Source organism: Mesoplodon densirostris, chromosome 11 (assembly GCF_025265405.1).
Source record: "Mesoplodon densirostris isolate mMesDen1 chromosome 11, mMesDen1 primary haplotype, whole genome shotgun sequence".
Lineage (NCBI taxonomy): Eukaryota > Metazoa > Chordata > Mammalia > Artiodactyla > Ziphiidae > Mesoplodon > Mesoplodon densirostris.
Genome location: NC_082671.1, coordinates 20,718,695 through 20,739,992, shown reverse-complemented (window position 1 = coordinate 20,739,992; position 21,298 = coordinate 20,718,695). Strand labels below are relative to the sequence as shown.

Below are 21,298 nucleotides of genomic sequence, written 5' to 3'. Positions count from 1 at the left end.
GATCTAGGCGTGTGGGCTTCAGTAGTTGCGGCACGCGGACTCAGTGGTTGTGACATGCAGACTCAGTAGTTGTGGCTTGCGGGCTCTAGAGTGCAGGCTCAGTAGTTGTGACACATGGGCTTAGTTGCTCCGTGGCATGTGGGATCTACCCGGACCAGGGATCGAACCCGTGTCCCCTGCATTGGCATGCAGATTCTTAACCACTGCACCACCAGGGAATTCCAGTAGGGTAAAGTTTTCATTTGCATTGCTACATTAAGAAGACAAAAAAAGTTTTTTATTTTAAAAAAGTCTCTTACTGAAAAATTTAGCCTATGACAAAGCAGTTAAGAACTAAAAATCTCCTAAAAATATCTTCTTTTAAAATAGCTGTATAGTCAAACAAGAGATAATTTATTAATTCTACTTTCTCAAATAAAATCCATGAAATATTTATATTCATTACTTATTTTATGAGAGTTACTACACAATGTTAGCATTTCTCATAAAAAATTCAAATATTAATGTCATATTATACTATTCTAGTAAATCTAGGAAGGGTTTACAGATTTTCTGCATTTAGAAACCCCTTCACCTTTATTAAGTATACCATATCAATTGTTCTGAACGTCTGGTGTTCCACAAGATGATTTAGGAGACTTGTTATAAATTTAACCTCTTAAAGTGAGAGAGGAAGTAGCTGAGCTTATTGCTGTTTGAAAGCAAAGTTCAACTTGCTTGGATTTCAGAAAGTCTGAAGTGATTGGAAACAGTCACTGTGATGAAGGATTTTGTTTTTATCTTTTGTTTGTGTATAAGACATCTTTTTTAGTAGACACCTTGACCGTACTCAGGTGCTTTAATGACATCATAATAGCAGGTTCTTGTTAGTGAATAGAAATCATTTTAAGACTTAGGAAATTCATGTTATTTACTTTTCATACCCAAGGGGTATTAAATCAATACCCAAGGGGATATGAATTGCTTTTAAAATCAAAATTTACAGAAGAGATAGATTATGGAATATTAGAAAAGAATGGTTTGATGTGTGAAAAAATGTGACAAAAGATTCTTTAACCACCTCCTTCAGGTCCTTATTTCGTAAACTCTAGGCCTCTCTTTCGCCCTCCATTTTCTATCCTTCCTTGGTATCATTGGCAGCTGATCTAAAACACCATTATTATTTGCATTAAACCTTGTACAAAAAAACTAATTTGTTCCTTATTTGTATAATTATTTGCTTACAATCGGTTTCTTCTGTAAAGCCTTAAGCTTTTGATATGGGAAGAGTGGTTTCCTGTGTTTGAAATTTGTTAAATAGAATATTGCTTCCTATATTCAGTCATTAAACATTTAACAGCCTTAAGTGGGCAAGGCACTATGCTAGAAACTGGGAATTTAAAGATGGAGTAAGACAAAATTCTGCCTTTAGGATGCTCACAGTCTAGTTGGGGAGAATGGGATATAAACAGATGTTATGTAATAGAGATATGCATAGAATTTTAACAAAAGTGAGTGGAAAGAGAATGAACTCAAATCTGAGATTGACAGAGGGTGTCAGGAAAGGCTTCTTGGAGTGGGAAAGGATGATCCTAAGGATCCCTGAAGGATGATCCCTGAAGTCAAATCCTAAAGGATGAAGGGCAACTAAGCAATTGAAGAAGTTGTTGTGGTAAAAGGATACACAAACAACATTCCTGGCAGAAAAAAACAGCCCTGATGGAGGCTGGAAAACAAGAGATGGAATTAGGGTATACATGGACCTTTAAGCAGTTCGAAGTAAACTTTAAGGCAAGAAATGATAAGTGAGTAGTTGGAGGACATAAGAGGAGACCAATTCAAGGAAATATTTATAGACCCTCTATGCTGGAGGAACTGAAAAGCCATTGAAGGACTATAACTTGGGGTTGAGATCATAGTGGCATTTATCCATCCATCCATCCATTGATTGATTCATCCATGTCAAGACATACTTTTCTTGTTCACTTTGGACTTTTCAGTCCTCAACACACAGTATGTAATCAGTAAATATTTATTACAATTTAAATACAACCAATGAATATTTATTGTGTACCTGTAATGAGTGCCACTGGAAGCTAAGCAGAGAATTCATTTCTTTAGCAGAGGACTGGAGCCTGGGAGACTGATCCGTAGGTTTTCCAATAGTAAGAAATGAAAACCTGGGAGTTAAACGAAGTTTGTCATTGATTGGCCATAGAGAATGAAAGGGAGGGAGAAGTCAAGGATACTTCATATTTATAGCATAGGTAACTGGGTGTCACCCAAATTAATCAAAATACCAAGAGTAGAAGTGGGTCTTGCAAGAAGGATGATGAATTAAATTAAATGTGAAAACTGAACTTCCTATGGGAGAGATGGCCAGCGGGTTGGGGGAGGGGTGGCCGTCCAAAAGCAGTGTGAGAGGTCTAGGCTGCAGTCCCTGATTTTGAATAGTTTATATATGGTACTTGGACCAAGAGTTTGGATAAGATCATTCAGATAAAGGAAATCCAATGAGAAAAGTCAAGCACCAAGGATTAGACTCCAAGGAATACCAATACCTAAGGAATGAGTGAAGGAAGGTAGAACAGCCTATTGCAGAAGTAATAAAGTCAGCATGAACAGGGTATGAGGAGAACCAGGAGAGCACATTATAAGAAAAGTCAGAGAGTGTAGATGTAATTAGTGAAGGAGGGAGTCATTAACAGTATCAGCTGTTACACAGCAGTGTTCATTCAAATTTGGCAAATCAGAGGTCATTATTTCCAGGGAAGTTTATGGATTGAGAAGTAAAGTGTAGGAGAAGGATTTAAGATTATCATTGAAGACTAGTTTCCAGCAATTTAAATGAGAAGAAAGAAAGTAAATAAATGACTCCTTTCTAAACACTAAGGAAAGTGTTTAGAGGGATTATTGGAGTCTAGATAGTTGGTTGTTTTTTTAGGATAGGAGGTACTTGTGCATATGTTTAGGGACACGGAATGAACAGATTCTTACCTTGGCAGTTGAGGTACTTAATAGACTCTAACTAACCTTCTGAATATTTCTTGATACTCTATGACATGGGTCCAACTGCAGGCTAGTTCATAAATACATTTTGTTCATTCATTTCTCTGATCCTTACTTTTGGGTTCAACCATTTATTTATTCATCAAATTATTTATTGAACATCTATCAGCAAATATTTATTGAACATCTACTGTGCGCTAAGCATTGTAATTTTAGACTTCTCTCATCTTTTCTACTTATTTTTTATTCGAAGCCTAACTCAGGACCAGCCCCTTCTCTGATTCTTTCTCCATTGATTTCAGCTCAAATAAATTCCTCCTTTCTTTGGTAATTACTGCCTTTCTTATTCATATGATTTTAATCATGTGGCTTTGATTCATTTCACTTTCCATATTTATGTCTTATTTTTGTAACTGAAAGTGTCAGGCAAGGACTGTACCTTTATTGCTTTGTGTCCTACACGTAATGTTTGACACATGTTAATTGAATGAACATAAAATGAATATATCTATTTTGAAATTTTAAATATGTATTTATATTATGCTCTAAAATAGTCAGGGATGTTTTCTAAAACTTAATACTTTCCTTGCCACAATGGTAAGAACTATAGTACTTACTATCTGTGAGATCCTGAAAATTTTTAATTTGTAGAATGAGAATAACAATCTACCCTACTGAATTGTTATGAAGATTAAATGAGATTTTATACACAGACCAGTAAATATATTCATTCATATCTGCATAGATTTATGTGTGTATATTTATGTGTATACATATGTAAAGTATTTTAACAGTGCTAAAAGTCAACAAATATTAGTTGCCCACATTTCACATCAGTGGGAGCATAATGAATAATTCAGAATCGATGTTGGAACAATTGATGTTGAAACTCTTTGGGTAAAAAAAGGATTTTTTTTCCTGAACTACATCTGAAAATAAAATAGAAGCCCAACTGTGGGTTTTTTTTTTTTCCTTTTTTTTTCCCCCTGTATCTCTTTTCTCCCATCAAATTGGCCATCAAGTCTGTCTCCCATATATGTTCCTTCTTATCTTCCCCTTATGATTAGTTTAGGCCATTATCATTTCCCTCTTGACTTACTGCAGTAGTTTTTAACATGTCTGTTTGTCTCCAGTCTCTCCCTCTTCCAATTGATTCTATCCCTTGCCACAAAATTGATCTAAAACACAAATCAGACTGTCACATTCCTGCTTAAAACCTTTCAGCAACTTAAGGTTGCCTTCAAAGTAAAACACAAGGCTCTGCAAGATGTGTGTCCTACCTGCTTCTTTAGCTGCATAGCTTAACATTCCCCTTCTGCATCAGATACACTGAGACTTTTAAAATATCCCTGGATGTAGGGGCCAATAACAGATAATGGCCATTGCTAGCACTGTGCTATGAATGGTAAGGGGCTCCTTCCAAGCAGAAGGAACCCACCAATTCATCTGTTGGCCTATGAAGTGAAAGAAAGCAACTTCCTTCGAAACAACTTCCTTCCTTCCTTCCTTCCTTCCTTCGAAAGTTCCAACTATATAGTGTCCTCTTTAACCCCATTTTGTCTTACACTCCTCCATGAACTCCTACAGAACTCCCTCCACCAGGAAGTTAGAGTGGTAGAGCAGGGTGTTTTCAATTCCAATCTGAGAATATGATTAATAAGGGCGATCCTGTTGCATGATGTGATGGAGGCTTACTGTGTGACTTTGGAAGACATGGAAAGTAGGTGATAAAAGGGTCCTGAAAGATAATTTGGTAGTGAAGTGCCATTTTTTTTTTTTTTTTTTTTTTTTTGCGGTACGTGGGCTTCTCACTGTTGTGGCCTCTCCCGTTGCGGAGAACAGGTTCCGGACGCGCAGGCTCAGTGGCCATGGCTCACAGGCCCAGCCGCTCCGCGGCATGTGGGATCTGACCAGACTGGGACACGAACTCGCGTCCTCTGCATCGGCAGGCAGACTCTCAACCACTGCGCCTCTAGGGAAGCCCTGAAGTGCCATTTTTTAAGAGATACTTTAGCAAATAATCTTCCTCGATGCTCTTTCCAGGTTAAGTTCTCCTTTTCTGGAGGTTTCCAGAATGATGCCTTCTCCACTGTTCTACTTTGCTCATTGTATCACTGGATTGGTTTACACGTTTATCTCCCTCACTTTATTAGGAACTCTTCCAGGGCAGGGATTGTGTGTGTGTGTGTGTGTGTGTGTGTGTGTGGAGGTTTTAATTTTTATAATGCCACAAAACTTTCCAGAACCTTTATAGTAGTTCAGTGGGTGAAAGGGTTTGTGAAGTTGACCCTGGATAAGAACATACTTGCTTTTGACAATCTTCCTCAGCCTACATAACCTTGTTGTTTTTCTTACTCTGTATATAGCCCCCCAAAATGACTCTTCAATAGTGTCACTGTAAATAATTATTATTGAAATATTCATTACTTTAATACTAATGTAAGTAACATGCTTTCTGAGGGGTTATTGACTATTAGATATATCATTTATATCAGTAGATACTATAAGCCGGATTGTATTCTGAAAACAGTTGATTAACCTGCCTCAGTATATTTTTCAACTTTTTGAAAAATTTTAGTTTTGAGCTAGAATTTTCCATACTTGGCTTGAAAGAAGAAGCAAATTAATTTTGGAAAGCCTTAAGGAAAAACTGTTCAAATGGTTAAAACCTAGGAAAGAGTAGAAGAAATTACTTTAACTAGTTGAAAGTCAATTTGCATAACACACATGGTTGAACTTTAAACACCAGAATTTCCCATTATCTTATTTTTACTAAGTATCTCATGAGGTATTAACAAAATAAGCCTGCTGTAATATTTTAGTGCAGTTTATTGAGAGATGGCATAAATAGATGACAGTATTTACTTCATCTATGTGTGTATATGTATGTACGTACACATATATGTTTATACACATGTTCAGTATGGCATATGAATCACATTATAGTTATGCACATATATATGTATATCCAAAGGAAAGATAACTATATTCATTTCATTACTATATATTCATGAATGTAGGAAATGAAAAATAATAAGATTCTAATATGCATATGCAATTTTTAAGCGTTATGGAGCAGTCTGGATTTTAACTAATGAGCTCTAAATATGTGTATAATACTCAATTTGTTATTAAGAATTAGATGCTGATAGTTGGAAAGTGCCCTAAACATCTATGTGGGTGTTTGCCATCAATCCAAATTTATGAGTAAATCTGTATCCCTAGGTTAGAGTTCGGAGTCATCTTTAAGACCTGTTACTTAACCTCTTTAATTAAACTTGTTAAAACTTCATTTCATATCTCTTGCCTTTTGGCATCCAAACAGCTTCAAGTCTGGATTATGAAAAGTTTCTCAGCTCCCTGATTTCTGTCTCTTTTGCCTTTATTCTGTAACCTGTGAGTTAAGCTGGTTTTCTCTCCATTCCTTCAGCATGTCACGCTCATGCTATGATACATTTCACCCTGTCTAAAACATCTGCCCCACACCTGCAAATCTTCAAGGCCAAGCTCACTCTTATTTTCACCTTTATTCTTTAAATATTGAAGCCTGGAATTAGTTCTACCTTAACTCCTGTAGCACTGATGGTCAATACTACTCAAATAAGTTCAAATAATTAGAAAAGAGAGACTTGTAGTAAACAGATAGAGACCAGGTTTGGTTTTGTTTTTTCGTTTTTATCTCGCATAACACCCAGCAGAATTCTAGTCACATGGTAGATGATATAAGTGCTTATTAATTGATTTTCAATAGGGAAAGTTAAATTATATAAAATGAATTGTCACTGTGAAGAGCACTGTAGCCTCTACACTTTTGCTTAGTTTATTTTAATATTATAGTCATTAAATAAGGAATATAAGTGAATTACATAATTTTAAGTATTTATTTTTATTTTTATTTTTTTTTTTTGCTGTACGCGGGCCTCTCACTGCTGTGGCCTCTCCCGTTGCGGAGCACAGGCTCCGGACACACAGGCTCCGCGGCCATGGCTCGCGGGCCCAGCCGCTCCGCGGCATGTGGGATCTTCCGGGATCGGGGCACGAACCCGTGTCCCCTGCATCGGCAGGCGGACTCTCAACCACTGTGCCACCAGGGAAGCCCAATTTTAAGTATTTAAATTGTCGGTTCTAATAGTCATAATATTTGTTATTTCAGCTAGTTTGCATAAATACAAATTCAGCTTTTAAACATCTAAACTTCCCTTTATAAAATCAGATATAATGTTTCCTGGATTAAATATTAAAAATTCCAAATGATAAGTAAAGCCTTGTCAGGTAACATCAATATTTTCCTATTTACTCGATCTTTCTCAGTAGCATATAAGCATGCTATAATTTTTACAAATGTGAACCTTTTAAGTAGTTCTCTTTATCACACATCCTCCAATAGATAACTGCAAAATGCCTCACTGAACTTGTCTGTTTTAGCACTTCTCAAATGCATACAAATAGTCTGGGAATCTTGTTAAAATTTAAATTCTAATTCAGAAGGTATATGCTTGCTGCTTTGACAAAGTCTCCTAGAGCTTAGTGGCTTAAAATAGCAAACATTTGTTTGGACACAGCCGCACTCGGGCTCAGAGTCTTTCACGTCCCTGCAATCAAGGTGTTGGCCTGAACCGTAGTCATCTCTAGGCTTGACTTGGGGAGAAATTCACTTCCAAGCTCCCTCCTTTGGTTGTTGGCAGGCCTCCTACTTGTGCTTGCTGTTGGCTGGAAGACATCAGTGAACCTCTCCATAGGGCAGCTCACAGTGTAACTGCTTGCTGGGGAAGGGTTGCAGGGGAGCAAGCAAGACAGAGCCAGAGTCTTTTTATAACCTATCTCAAAAGTAACATCACATCGCTTTTGCCTTATTCTGTTCATTAGAAGGTAGTTACTGGGTCCAGTCCACAAGGGGAGGGAATTGCATAAGGACATAAATACCAGGAAGTGGGAGTCAGTGTGGGTTCCACTGACTCTCACGTGTGCCTGCCACATTAGATTTGCGGTGGAGTCTGAAATGTTGCCTTTCTATCAAACTCCTAGGTGATGTCGGTGCCGCTCCTGAGAACTTCACTCTGAAAAGCAAGGATCTATACTTACTGCACCCAGTTCCTTTCTTTTCTTCATTGTCTATTGATCTCACTCACTCCAGCTAGGCTCTCTCACCCACTCATTCTGCTGAAATTGCCCTTGTGGAAGTCACCGATGAGTTCTGTGTCACTAAATCCAGCATTTGAAAAAATTGATCATTCTTTCTGAAAATCTTTCTTGGCCTCTGGAACACCAAATTGATATACATTTCTCCTCAGTTTTTCTGCTAGTTACCTATCTCCCTAACTATAAGAGTTAATATATCCTATAATCCAATCCTGGGACCTCTTTTTTATCTATAGTTAACTCCTACATGGTTACAGCTAAAATTCCAGATCTATGCTGACCACTCTCAAATTTCTGTCTCCTATGTGGATTTCTCCCCTAAAATCCTAACATGTTTATCAAGTGCCTCAGTGAACACCTCTACTTGGATACTGATAGTAATTTCAGACTTAAAATGTCCAAAACAGAACTCTGTTCCTTCCCCTCCATCTCCCCCTCGCTACGCCCAACCTGACAGTCTTGCTTCTCATCCATGTTTGCAAATCCAACAAATAGTTCCACTCCGCAAACAGCTGTTCCAGTGAAAAACCTGGGAATCATCCTGAGTCTTCTCTTATGTAAACCATCGTTAAGTCTTGTCAGTTTTACCTCTTAAATACCATATGACTTTCTCCATTCTTTATTCCAACATCACCACTCTAGTCTGGACCATCATTACGTTATTATACAAAGTTCTGCCTCATTTTATTATTGATTACAGCTTCCAACCTCTAGCCCAAGTGGTTTTACTCCATCCATCTGTTTTCCATGTTCATGGTTTCATTTATCCTGTAGGATCAAGTTTAGATTCTTTACATTGTACATAAAGCCATACACAATCTGGCCTGATTCCCTCTCCAGCCCCATTTATCTCTACTTCCCTACCTGCACTCTGCACTTGAGCAATTCAGGGACTGAGCTATGATGTAACACTCCCATTTGACTCTGAGTCTTAATGAAAATTATTTTCCTTCCTGGAGTGCTTCCCTTCTTTGCCTGGCTAGCTTTCATCTAATTCAAGATTCAGCTTAATCATGACTTCATCCTAGAAGCTGTCTTTGACCTTTTAAACTAGGTTTGGGGTACCCACAATATAGTCCATAGCACTGTATACTTCTCTATCTTAACAGCCATTGTATTTTATACTAATCATTGAATTTTCTTTAAGCTGTAAAGCCAGATCAACAGAAGTAGATTCAGGTATTCTGAAGCCTGAAACATACAATTTTGGGGACTCTATTTAAGAATAAAAATACAAAAATTATATATATATATATATATATATGATCTTCATATACATTAAGTACAAAAGAGAATATTTATGAAAAGAATCACAACAAAGTAAAAAATTAAGTGAGCTGACAAATATAAAAACATATGACCCTGTGAACACACTGCTAGGGGCCCTTTCCAGAACCCAAAAGCTTAAGCTTCATTAAATTTCCAGTAAATACACCTCTTGACATGAGTCTTCTTTAAAGCTCTATTTCTGGGGGCTTCCCTGGTGGCAAGTGATTAAGAATCCACCTGCCAATGCAGGGGACACTGGTTCGAGCCCTGGTCCGGGAAGATCCCACATGCCACGGAGCAACTAAGCTCGTGTGCCATGACTACCGAGCCTGTGCTCTAGAGTCCACGAGCCACAACTACTGAGCCCGCGTGCCACAACTACTGAAGCCTGTGCTCCTAGAGCGCAGGCTCTACAACAAGAGAAGCCACTGCAATGAGAAGCCTGGGCCCCACAACGGAGAGTAGCCCCCACTCACCACAACTAGAGAAAGACCGCACGCAGCAGCAAAGACCCAGCGCAGCCAAAAATAAGTGAATAAATAAATAAATTTATTTATTTTTAAAAAAAGTCTATTTCTAGTGTCAACAGTAGTGTTTAACACAAAGCAGTTACTCAGTAAATATATATTTTTTTCTGGTCAATTGATTTTTTCTTTTTAACATCTTTATTGGAGTATAATTGCTTTACAATGTTGTGTTAGTTTCTGTTGTATAAAAAAGTGAATCAGCTATACATCTACATATATCCCCATATCCCCTCCCTCTTGCGTCTCCCTCCTACTCTCCCTATCCCACCCCTCTAGTTGGTCACAAAGCACCCAGCTGATCTCCCTGTGCTAGGCGGCTGCTTCCCACTAGCTATCTGTTTTACATTTGGTAGTGAATATATGTCCATGCCACTCTCTCACTTCATCCCAGCTTACCCTTCCCCCTCCCCAGGTCCTCAAGTCCCTTCTCTACATCTGCGTCTTTACTCCTGTCCTTCCCCTAAGTTCTTCAGAACCACTTTTTTCTTTTAGATTCCATATATATGTGTTAGGATACGGTATTTGTTTTTCTTTCTGACTTACTTCACTCCGTATGACAGACTCTAGGTCCATCCACGTCACTGCAAATAACTCAATTACATTTCTTTTTGTGGCTGAGTAATGTTCCATTTATATATGTGCCACATCTTCTTTATCCATTCATCTGTGGATGGACACTTAGGTTGCTTCTATGTCCTAGCTATTGTAAATAGTGCTGCAGTGAACACTGTGGTACATGACCCTTTTTGAATTTTGGTTTTCTCAGGGTATATGCCCAGTAGTGGGATTACTGGTTTGTGTGGTAGTTCTATTTTTAGTTTTTTAAGGAACCTCCATACTGTTCCCCATAGTGGCTGTATAAACTGACATTCCCACCAAAAGTGCAAGAGTGTCCCCTGTTTTCCACACCCTCTCCAGCATTTATTGTTTGTAGATTTTTTTTTTTTGTGGTACGTGGGCCTCTCACTGTCGTGGCCTCTCCTGCTGCGGAGCACAGGCTCCGGACGCGCAGGCCCAGTGGCCATGGCTCATGGGCCCAGCCGCTCCGCGGCATGCGGGATCCTCCCAGACCGGGGCACAAACCCGCGTTCTCCACATCGGCAGGTGGACTCTCAACCACTGTGCCACCAGGGAAGCCCTGTTTGTAGATTTTTGATCATGGCCATTCTGACTGGTGTGAGATGATATCTCATTGTGGTTGTGATTTGCATTTCTCTAATGATTAGTGATGTTGAGCATCCATTCATGTGTTGGATGGCAGTATGTATATCTTTGGAGAAATGTCTGTTTAGGTATTAGCCCATTTTTGGATTGGGTTGTTTGTTTTTTTGGTATTGAACTGTGTGAGCAGCTTGTATATTTTGGAGATTAATCCTTTGTCAGTAGCTTCGTTGGCCAATGTTTTCTCCCATTCTGAGGGTTGGCTTTTTGTCTTGTTTATGGTTTCCTTTGCTATGCAAAAGATTTTAAGTTTCATTAGCTACCATTTGTTTACATTTGTCTTTATTTCCATTTCTCTAGGAGGTGGCTCAAAAAGGATCTTACTGTGATTTATATCATAGAGTGTTCTGCCTATGTTTTCCTCTAAGGGTTTTATAGTGTCGGGCAATACATTTAGGTCTTTAATCCATTTTGAGTTTATTTTTGTGTATGGTGTTAAGGAGTGTTCATTCTTTTAAATGTAGCTGTCCAGTTTTCCCAGCACCACTTACTGAAGACGCTGAGTTTTCTCCATTGTATATTCTTGCCTCCTTTATCAAAGATAAGATAACCATATGTGTGTGGGTTTATCTACGGGCATTCTATCCTGTTCCATTCATCTGTATTTCTGTTTTTGTGCCATTACCATACTGTCTTGATTACTGTTGCTTTGTAGTATAGTCTGAAGTCAGGGAGCTGGATTCCTCCAGCTCCACTTTTCTTTCTTAAGACTGCTTTGGCTATTCAGGGTCTTTTGTGTTTCCAAACAAATTGTGAAACTTTTTGTTCTAGTTCTGTGAAAAATGCCATTGCTAGTTTGATGGGGATTGCATTGAATTGTAGATTGCTTTGGGTAGTAGAGTCATTTTCACAATATTGATTCTTCCAATCCAAGGACATGGTATATCTCTCCATCTGTTTGTATCATCTTTAATTTCTTTCATCAGTGTCTTATAGTTTTCTGCATACAGTTCTTTTGTGTCCGTAGGTAAGTTTATTCCTAGGTATTTTATTCTTTTTCTTGCTGTGGTAAATGGGAGTGTTTCCTTAATTTCTCTTTCAGATTTTTCATCATTAGTGTATAGGAATACAAGAGATTTTTGTGCATTATTTTTGTATGCTGCTATTTTACCAGATTCATTGATTAGCTCTAGTAGTTTTCTGGTAGCATCTTTAGGATTCTCTATGTATATTATCATGTCATCTGCAAACAGTGACAGTTTTACTTCTTCTTTTCTGATTTGGATTCCTTTTATTTCTTTTTCTTCTCTGATTGCTGTGGCTAAAACTTCCAAAACCACGTTGAATAGTAGTGGTGAGAGTGGGCAACCTTGTCTTGTTCCTGATCTTAGTGGAAATGGTTTCAGTTTTTCACCATTGAGAACAATGTTGGCTGTGGGTTTGTCATATATGGGCTTTATTATGTTGATGTAAGTTCCCTCTATGCCTACTTTCTGGAGGGTTTTTATCATAAATGGGTGTTGAATTTTGTCAAAAGCTTTTTCTGCATCTATTGAGATGATCATATGGTTTTTTTCCTTCAGTTTGTTAATATGGTGTATCACATTGATTGATTTGCGTATATTGAAGAATCCTTGCATTCCTGGAATAAACCCCACTTGATCATGGTGTATGATCCCTTTAATGTGCTGTTGGATTCTGTTTGCTAGTATTTTGTTGAGGATTTTTGCATCTATGTTCATCAGTGATATTGGCCTGTAGTTTTCTTTTTTTGTGAAATCTTTGGTTTTGGTATCAGGGTGATGGTGGCCTCATAGAATGAGTTTTGGAGTGTTCCTCCCTCTGCTATATTTTGGAAGAGTTTGAGAAGGATAGGTGTTAGCTCCTCTCTAAGTGTTTGATAGAATTCATTGGTGAAGCCATGTGGTCCTGGGCTTTTGTTTGTTGGAAGATTTTTAATCACAGTTTCAATTTCATTGCTTGTAATTGGTCTATTCATATTTTCTATTTCTTCCTGGTTCTGTCTTGGAAGGTTGTGCTTTTCTAAGAATTTGTTCATTTCTTCCAGGTTGTCCATTTTATTGGCATATAGTTGCTTGTAGTAATTTCTCATTATCCTTTGTATTTCTTCAGTGTCAGTTGTTACTTCTCCTTTTTCATTTCTAATTCTATTGATTTGAGTCTTCTCCCTTTTTTTCTTGATGAGTCGGGCTAGTGGTTTATCCATTTTGTTTATCTTCTCAAAGAACCAGCTTTTAGTTTTATTGATCTTTGCTATCGTTTCCTTCATTTCTTTTTCATTTATTTCTGATCTGATCTTTATGATTTCTTTCCTTCTGCTAACTTTGGGGTTCTTTTGTTCTCTTTCTGTAATTGCTTTAGATATAAGGTTAGGTTGTTTATTTGAGATGTTTCTTGTTTCTTGAGGTAGTATTGTATTGCCATAAACTTCCCTCTAGAACTCCTTTTGCTGCATTCTGTAGGTTTTGGGTCATCGTGTTTTCATTATCATTTGTTTCTAGGTATTTTTCATTTCCTCTTTGATTTATTCAGTGATCTCTTGGTTGTTTAGTAGTGTATTGTTTAGCCTCCATGTGTTTGTATTTTTTACAGTTTTTTTTTCCTGTAATTGGTATCTAGTCTTATAGCATTGTGGTGGGAAAAGATACTTGATACAATTTCAATTTTCTTAAATTTACCAGGGCTTGATTTGTGACCCAAGATATGATCTATCCTGGAGAGTGTTCCATGAGCACTTGAGAAGAAAGTGTATTCTGTTTGTTTTTTTTTTGATGGAATGTCCTATAAGTATCAATTAAGTCCATCCTGTTTAGTGTGTCATTTAAAGCTTGTGCTTCCTTATTTATTTTCATTTTGGATGATCTGTCCACTGGTGAACATGGGGTGTTAAAGTCCCCTACTATTATTGTGTTATGTTTATTTCTTCTTTTATGGCTGTTAGCATTTGCCTTATGGATTGAGGTGTTCCTATGTTGGGTGCATACATTTTTTTTTTTTTTTTTTTTGTGGTACGTGGGCCTCTCACTATTGTGGCCTCTCCCGTTGTGGAGCACAGGTTCTGGACGCACAGGCTCAGTGGCCATGGCTCACGGGCCCAGCCGCTCCACAGCATATGGGATCTTTCTGGACCAGGGCAAGAACCTGTGTCCATTGCATCGGCAGGCGGACTCTCAACCACTGCGCCACCAGGGAAGCCCGGGTGCATAAATATTTACAATTGTTATATCTTCTTCTTGGATTGGTCCTTTGATCATTATGTAGTGTCCTTCTTTGTGTCTTGTAATAGTCTTTATTTTAAAGTCTATTCTGTCTGATATGATAATTCCTACTCCAGCTTTCTTTTGGTTTCCATTTGCATGGAACATCTTTTAGCATCCCCTCAATTTCAGTTTGTATATGTCCCTAGGTCTGAAGTGGATCTCTTGTAGACAGCATATATACAGGTCTTTTTTTTTTTTGTATCCATTCAGCCAGTCTATGAGTCTTTGTCTTTTGGTTGTAGCATTTAATCCATTTACATTTAAGGTAGTTATCAATATGTATGTTCCTATTACCATTTTCTTAATTGTTTTGGGTTTGTTATTGTAGGTATTTTCCTTCTCTTGTGTTTCCTGCCTAGAGAAGTTCCTTCAGCATTTGTTGTAAAGCTGGTTTGGTGGTACTGAATTCTCTTAGCTTTTGCTTGTCTGTAAGGTTTTAATTTCTCCATCAAATCTGAATGAGATCCTTGCTGGTTAGTGTAATCTTGGTTGTAGGTTTTTCCCTTTCATCATTTTAAATATGTCCTGCCACTCCCTTCTGGCTTGCAGAGTTTCTGCTGAAAGATCAGCTGTTAACTGATTTCTTTTACCATGCTCCTTCGTCTGCTGTGTGTTTCTCTGTCTTCCCATTTTGCTTAATTTACTGTGTTTGGGGTCTCCTTTTCGCAGGTTGCAGGTTCATAGTTCCCGTTGTTTTTGATATCTGCCCCCAGTGGCGAAGGTTGTTTCAGTGGGTTGTGTAGGCTTCCTGGTGGAGGGGACTGGTACCTGTGTTCTGGTGGATGAGGCTGGAGCTTGTCTTTTTGGTGGGCAGGACCACGTACAGTGGTGTGTTTGGGGGTGTCTATGAACTTATTATGATTTTAGGCAGCCTCTCTGCTAATGGGTGGGGTTGTGTTCCTGTCTTGCTAGTTGTTTTGCGTGGGCTCTAGCACGGGAGCTTGCTGGTTGTTGAGTGGAGCTGGGTCTTAGTGTTGAGACAGCGATCTCTGGGAGAGCTCTCGCCGTTTGGTATTACGTGGGGCTGGGAGGTCTCTGGTGGTCCAGTGTCCTGAATCTGACTCTCCCACCTCAGAGGCTGAGGCCTGACACCCGGCCAGAGCACCAAGGCCCTGTCAGCCACACGGCTCAGAAGAAAAGGCAGAAAAAAAGGAAATAAATAAGTAAAATAAAAGTTATTAAAATAAAAAATGTATTATTAAAATAAAAACATTTTAAAAGTAATTAAGAAAAAAGAGAGCAACCAAACCAATAAGCAAATCCACCAATGATAACAAGCATTAATAACTATACTAAGATAAACATAAATATCAGAAACTAGTCAGTCACTTACAGCAAACGCCAAGCCTACAGTTGTTCCCAAAATCCACCACCTCAATTCTGGGTTGATTCATTGTCTATTCAGGTATTCCACAGATGTAGGGTGCATCAAGTTGATTTTGGAGATTTAATCCGCTGCTTCTGAGACTGCACGGAGAAATTTCCCTTTCTCTTCTTTGTTGGCACAGCTTCTGGAGTTCAGCTTTGGATTTGGCACTGGAGGTGGGGAGGGGTATGGAATGCGGGGCAAGCTTTCAGGCAGCAGAGGCCTGTGTGATGTTGCACCAGCCTGAGGCATGCTGTGTGTTCTCCTGGGGAAGTTGTCCCTGGATCACCGGGCCCTGGCAGTGGTCAGCTGCACAGTCTCCTGGAAGGGGAGGTGTGGATAGTGACCTGTGCTTGCATACAGGCTTCTTGGTGGCAGCAGCAGCAGCCCCAGCGTCCCAGGCCCGTCTCTGGGGTCCGTGCTGTTAGCCTCGGCTCGCGCCCGTCTCTGGAGCTCCTTTAAGCAGCACTTTTGATCCCCTCTCCTCGCGCACCAGGAAACAAAGAGGGAAGAAAAAGTCTCTTGCCTCTTCAGCAGGTCCAGACTTTTTCCCGGGCTCCCTCCCGGCTAGCTGTGGCGCACTAGTCCCTTCAGGCTGTGTTCATGCCGCCAACCCCAGTCGTCTCCCTGCGCTCCGACCGAAGCCCAAGCCTCAGCTCCCAGCCGCGCCCACCCCGGCGGGTGAGCAGACAAGCCTCTCGGGCTGGTGAGTGCCGGTCGGCACCGATCCTCTGTGTGGGAATCTCTCCGCTTTGCCCTCCGCACCCCTGTTGCTGTGCTCTCCTCCGCTACTCCAAAGCTTCCCCCTCCGCCACCTGCAGTCTCCGCCCACGAAGTGGCTTCTAGTGTGTGGAAACCTTTCCTCCTTCACGGCTCCCTCCCACTGGTGCAGGTCCCGTCCCTGTTTATTCTTTTTTCTTTTGCCCTACCCAGGTACGTGGGGAGTTTCTTGCCTTTTGGGACGTCTGAGGTCGTATGCCAGCGTTCAGTAGGTGTTCTGTAGGACTTGTTCCACGTTTAGATATATTTTTGATGTATTTGTGGCGAGGAAGGTGATCTCCACGTCTTACTCCTCCGCCATCTTGAAGGTCCTCTGATCAATTGATTTTTGACAAGGGTGCCAAGACTATTCAGTGTGGAAAAGAGTAGTATTTTCAACAATAGTGCTGGGACCACGTTTTGCTTATTGAGAAACAGCAGAGTTGGTGTGACGCTAGGACCCGGAGGCCCAGGGCCCTTTGTGGCCAGGGAGCTTTGGTCGCAACTCGCTGCTTCCACAGGTGGCCATGGCAGCGCGGGCCTCTCGAGCGCAGGGGATCCCTCTGTAAATATTTTTGAATGAATATATTAACTATTGTTTTCAGTTATATTTCCATACATTTGACATTCAACAAGCTTTTCACAAATTATAATTCTACACAAAGCTTCGTATATTAGAAAATTGTTCTTATATCAATAGTTATTTTACAGTTTTGCTATGGTTATATTTCAAACAACTAACAGTGTTCATATCTGTTAGCATATCACTGGGCTCTGTGCAAAAAGTCTGAGGTACGTCTTTACTAAGAGGAAAAAATTCTTTATTCACATCAAAAACGTACATTATAATCTTCTATATGTGAATATATGTTTGTGTGTCTCTCTATATTTTTATAGATCATCTATATTAAAAGTTTAATTTTAAATTACTAAAATTTTAGTTTTTTAGATATTCCCACAAAGAGAAATCCCTTGGGGAAAAACCATCTATTTTCTGCTTTCCTTATAGTATATATTTTTAAACATTTGTCTCTGGAATAATAGAGATACCAATATTTTATATAACTTTTAAAAATGCATTAAATGTTTTCTTTATGATGAATTTGTCCACAGGTTATTTGAATCAAGACTGTAACATAGCATTAAAAAGATAAGCTACTTGGCCTAAATCTTTAGAGTTTACTTTGTTAAAATAGAATTAAGTTTAGTTAAGTTCCTTTTATAATAACATTATATATTTGCTGAGGAGTTGGTATGCTCATATCAAGATTATCAGGTGTGCCTGTGTGTGTGTGTGTGTGTGTGTGTGTGTTATAAAGTGCAGCCCTCTGATCAATGCGCACTCTTTCCTCCCATTTTCCTAAATACATCATGAAAAAAGGATGAGGTTTCCGCCTTAATTGCTTGTGCCTTTTATTCACATTCCTCTCTCAGCCAGAATTGTGAAAAGAGTGTTAGTAAAAAGCTGCACAATAGAGCTTTTCATTAGGCCTCAGCAAGGCACACAAAAGAAGGCTTTTGGAAAGAGTGAATGCATGAGTTTAATTTGCAGGTGGAGAGTAGATAAAAGGTGCTGACGCCTCTATTATTCTCTTACGTAGGTGACCCTTACCCTGTACAGCTGATCCCAACTACCATGGCAGCTGCTGCTGCAGCAACACCAGGCTTAGGCCCACTCCAACTGCAGGTAAGTCGGGAAACAATACACCAGAGACAAAGGTTAAGTAAATATCGAAAACAACTATTATCGTGTTAACGCAAAATAAAACTGACTAGTGATATTTGTCTCACATTTTTTTGTTTTTGAATTTATGTCTACTGATTCTTAACCCAAAGTTGGTTCTTTTAATTTTTAGCCCTGTTTTCTGTACTAAAGACAGTTTATTGTAATTTTTTTATTGCCTGGTATGATTTAACAAAATGAGCTGTAGTTTTGCTTTGATTACTGTATGCCATAATTTCATCACAGAATGGTCCTCACCAAGATAAAAAGAACAAAAAAACTACAAAAGATATTCAGATACTTATGGATCAAGATAGCTTACAAAAATTACATTTAAAATTGTTCAAGATGCCCAGTGTTTTTGAAGCACTCTTTATTCTCCTGCTAACGCCAGCTCAGTTGGATAAGCAAGGATAAGTAGACCAAATAAGCAGGTGCCTAAATGAGCACAACTTTATCCAGACATCCTAATTAAGACCTTTTTTAGCTCGGCAGAAGACATATTCCCATATATCCGTGAATGTCAGTGCTAACTTTACCAGATGTCCAAGTGATTTTAGAAATTTTGTCTCTGGAGTTGGAACGAATATCAATTAGATTATATTAAAGTTATCTTTCATTAACTGTTTAAATCTTTGAATCAGCATCCTACTACCCTAGTTTCTGTTGTTATGGACTTTATAGTTACACAGGTAATGGGAATAACAAATCATCCAATAATAGGATTAATCTCCCCTTGTGAGAAGTTTTATATTTTCCTTTGCCTGAAAGATGCAGTATGCTGTTAAAGCCAAGTATAAAGCACTCATGCTTGATAAAATTAAGTTGTATTCATGAAAGTGCATTGTCATGACAGATGACCCTAGCCTATAAGGAAAATATAGTTTAAATTGTAGCATCAAGAGACAGTTACATCTGGTCAGCACAGAGAGTTGTCAGACCTGGTGGGGTTCTGAGACACCAGTTGAGTCTCACAGGAGGAACTGAGACATACTGTGTTCTACAGAGGTTAATCACACTCATTCCTATTCTGCCTTTTCTCCGAAAGCTACAGTGTTAGTGTCTGTTTCTTTGAGCTGGAAATAACCTTGGAAATAACCTGTTGGAGCCATGGGGACAATAAAAGTAACAACATTTGTTAGCTTTTGAAATCTGAGAAATAACTACAATACAGAGAAGTGGCTATAATAAGTAAAACCAAAAAGAGTAGTGGGATTAAAGGAAGAGGGAAGAATATCCAGCAATAGATTTGAATGTGGAAAATAGGAGGTTTAGAGATCTAAGCTGTCAGTTCTCAAAACAAATTAGACATTCTCATTTCCTTTCACCATTGGATTAGTGGTGAGAGGGAGCGAGGGCAAGTTGGAGGCATCTCCTATGTTTCATTGTAGAATTCTAGTAGAAGGTAGCTTTGTTAGGCAGCAGTCCAAACTTATTTTTCTATAAAGATAGTATTAGACTGTTTGACACAAATTAAGTTTTATTTCTGCCCTTATAATGTGATATCAGATTCTGTTAAAATTTAAAGATACAAAACAATTTGTTGATCAGAAAACAAGAAAAAAGACACCAAACATATTTGCTTTTGCCTCAAGTATAATTTGATCTATAAATGGGATAAAGATATTTTGTGTAAGTGGCATTGTACCCATTAATATAAATGAGTTTTGTTAGGGTCTCAGTAAATCAACGCTGCGGTACAACAAGAAAACTAATAATCTTAACTCTTTCATGATAAGCCATTGGCTACTATTAAAACACAAACACATAACCACACACACACACACACACACACACACACACACACACACACACGGACTTTTTGGTCATGAGTAGAAAACAATACTCAAACCCAAACACATATTCCAAATGCATGTCATGGCAGAGAATCTGGCTTTTCTTTTAGTGGACTTACTCTCACCTTTGCTAGGGTGCCTACACCAACCTACTTTCCTACTCCTATTCCTAACACTGTATTCACAGATCCCTAATCTTGACTTCACCTTTCCCCCAGCTGCAAAGTAGACCTGTAATACTCTCCCTCCCCTTGCATTAAAATAGCATCCAAATTCTTTTCTTCTCCACAAACCTTCCCAGACAGGTCAGAGAAAAGCTAACTACAATGCCTAGTCAGAAGTCTTATCTTAACGCTAACCCAGCATTCACCCCAATCTTGTGAACCTACTTCTGAGAAGTTTCATCTCAGTGGAGTATAATGTATGAGCCAGTTTTAATTTTCTCCATACTCTGCTTTGAATTATACTGCTAAATCTCCATTTTCCATCCCTTAATAATACCTGGAGTAGACTTCACTTTTGAGTCCCTTTTAGTTACTAAGATTCTCTTTCAATTACTGAGATGCAGTCCTAGGTTCTTATGCTAGGTTCTCTGGTAAGGCTTTCACACAAAGATTTCTCATTTAATTCTTATTACAACACTTTTTGTTATGTATTAATAACTCCATTTGACAAAGAAGAAATCTGGATCACAGAGTCCAAAATCCATGGTTTTAAAGCAATTATACTTGCTTTTCCAAGTACAGGAGATTTTATTTTAAACTTTGGAGACATTGCCCTTCTTAGGACATTTGCTAACTTAGTAACCTGCTAATACAATTATAACAATAATGCTGATTAATTGGTACTAATACAAATCCTCTATATGCAATACTGAAGGAGAGAGCAGGATTCATGACGGCTATCTACTTCACACTCTGCATTGTCTATTTCATACCTCTTTACACAGATTCATGTTAATTCAGTCTTCTCTTTTTGAACATCTAGATCCAAGAAAGGACCCTATAAATATATTTCTACTCATGGTTGACTTTGTTTACCTACCATTTGTGTTTTCTTTTGAAATAATCATTTACATGCAATTGTTCACACTTGGATAATATTAAGTAAAACCAATAACCAGGGCTTTTATTAAAGAAGAAATAATGATTACAATTGTCTTAAAAGAAAACCAAAATGACATGTTTTAAATTAAACCACTATTTATTACTTTATCACTTCATGTTCCTGGATAAAATAATAAAATACTTACTATGCAAAAAAAGTACATTAAAAAAATCACCTTACTC

The 21,298-nt window shown here is 38.5% G+C and overlaps 1 protein-coding gene across 1 annotated transcript in view; it reads left to right on the top strand.

Annotated features, from left to right (window-relative positions):
* SOX5 (SRY-box transcription factor 5) overlaps positions 1–21,298 on the top strand; it is a 739,414-nt gene that overhangs the window by 619,621 nt on the left and 98,495 nt on the right. Inside the window, exon 9 of the mRNA XM_060112407.1 lies at positions 18,092–18,177. Within this exon, the coding sequence (XP_059968390.1) occupies positions 18,092–18,177 (86 nt within the window). The remainder of the gene's footprint in view (positions 1–18,091; positions 18,178–21,298) is intronic.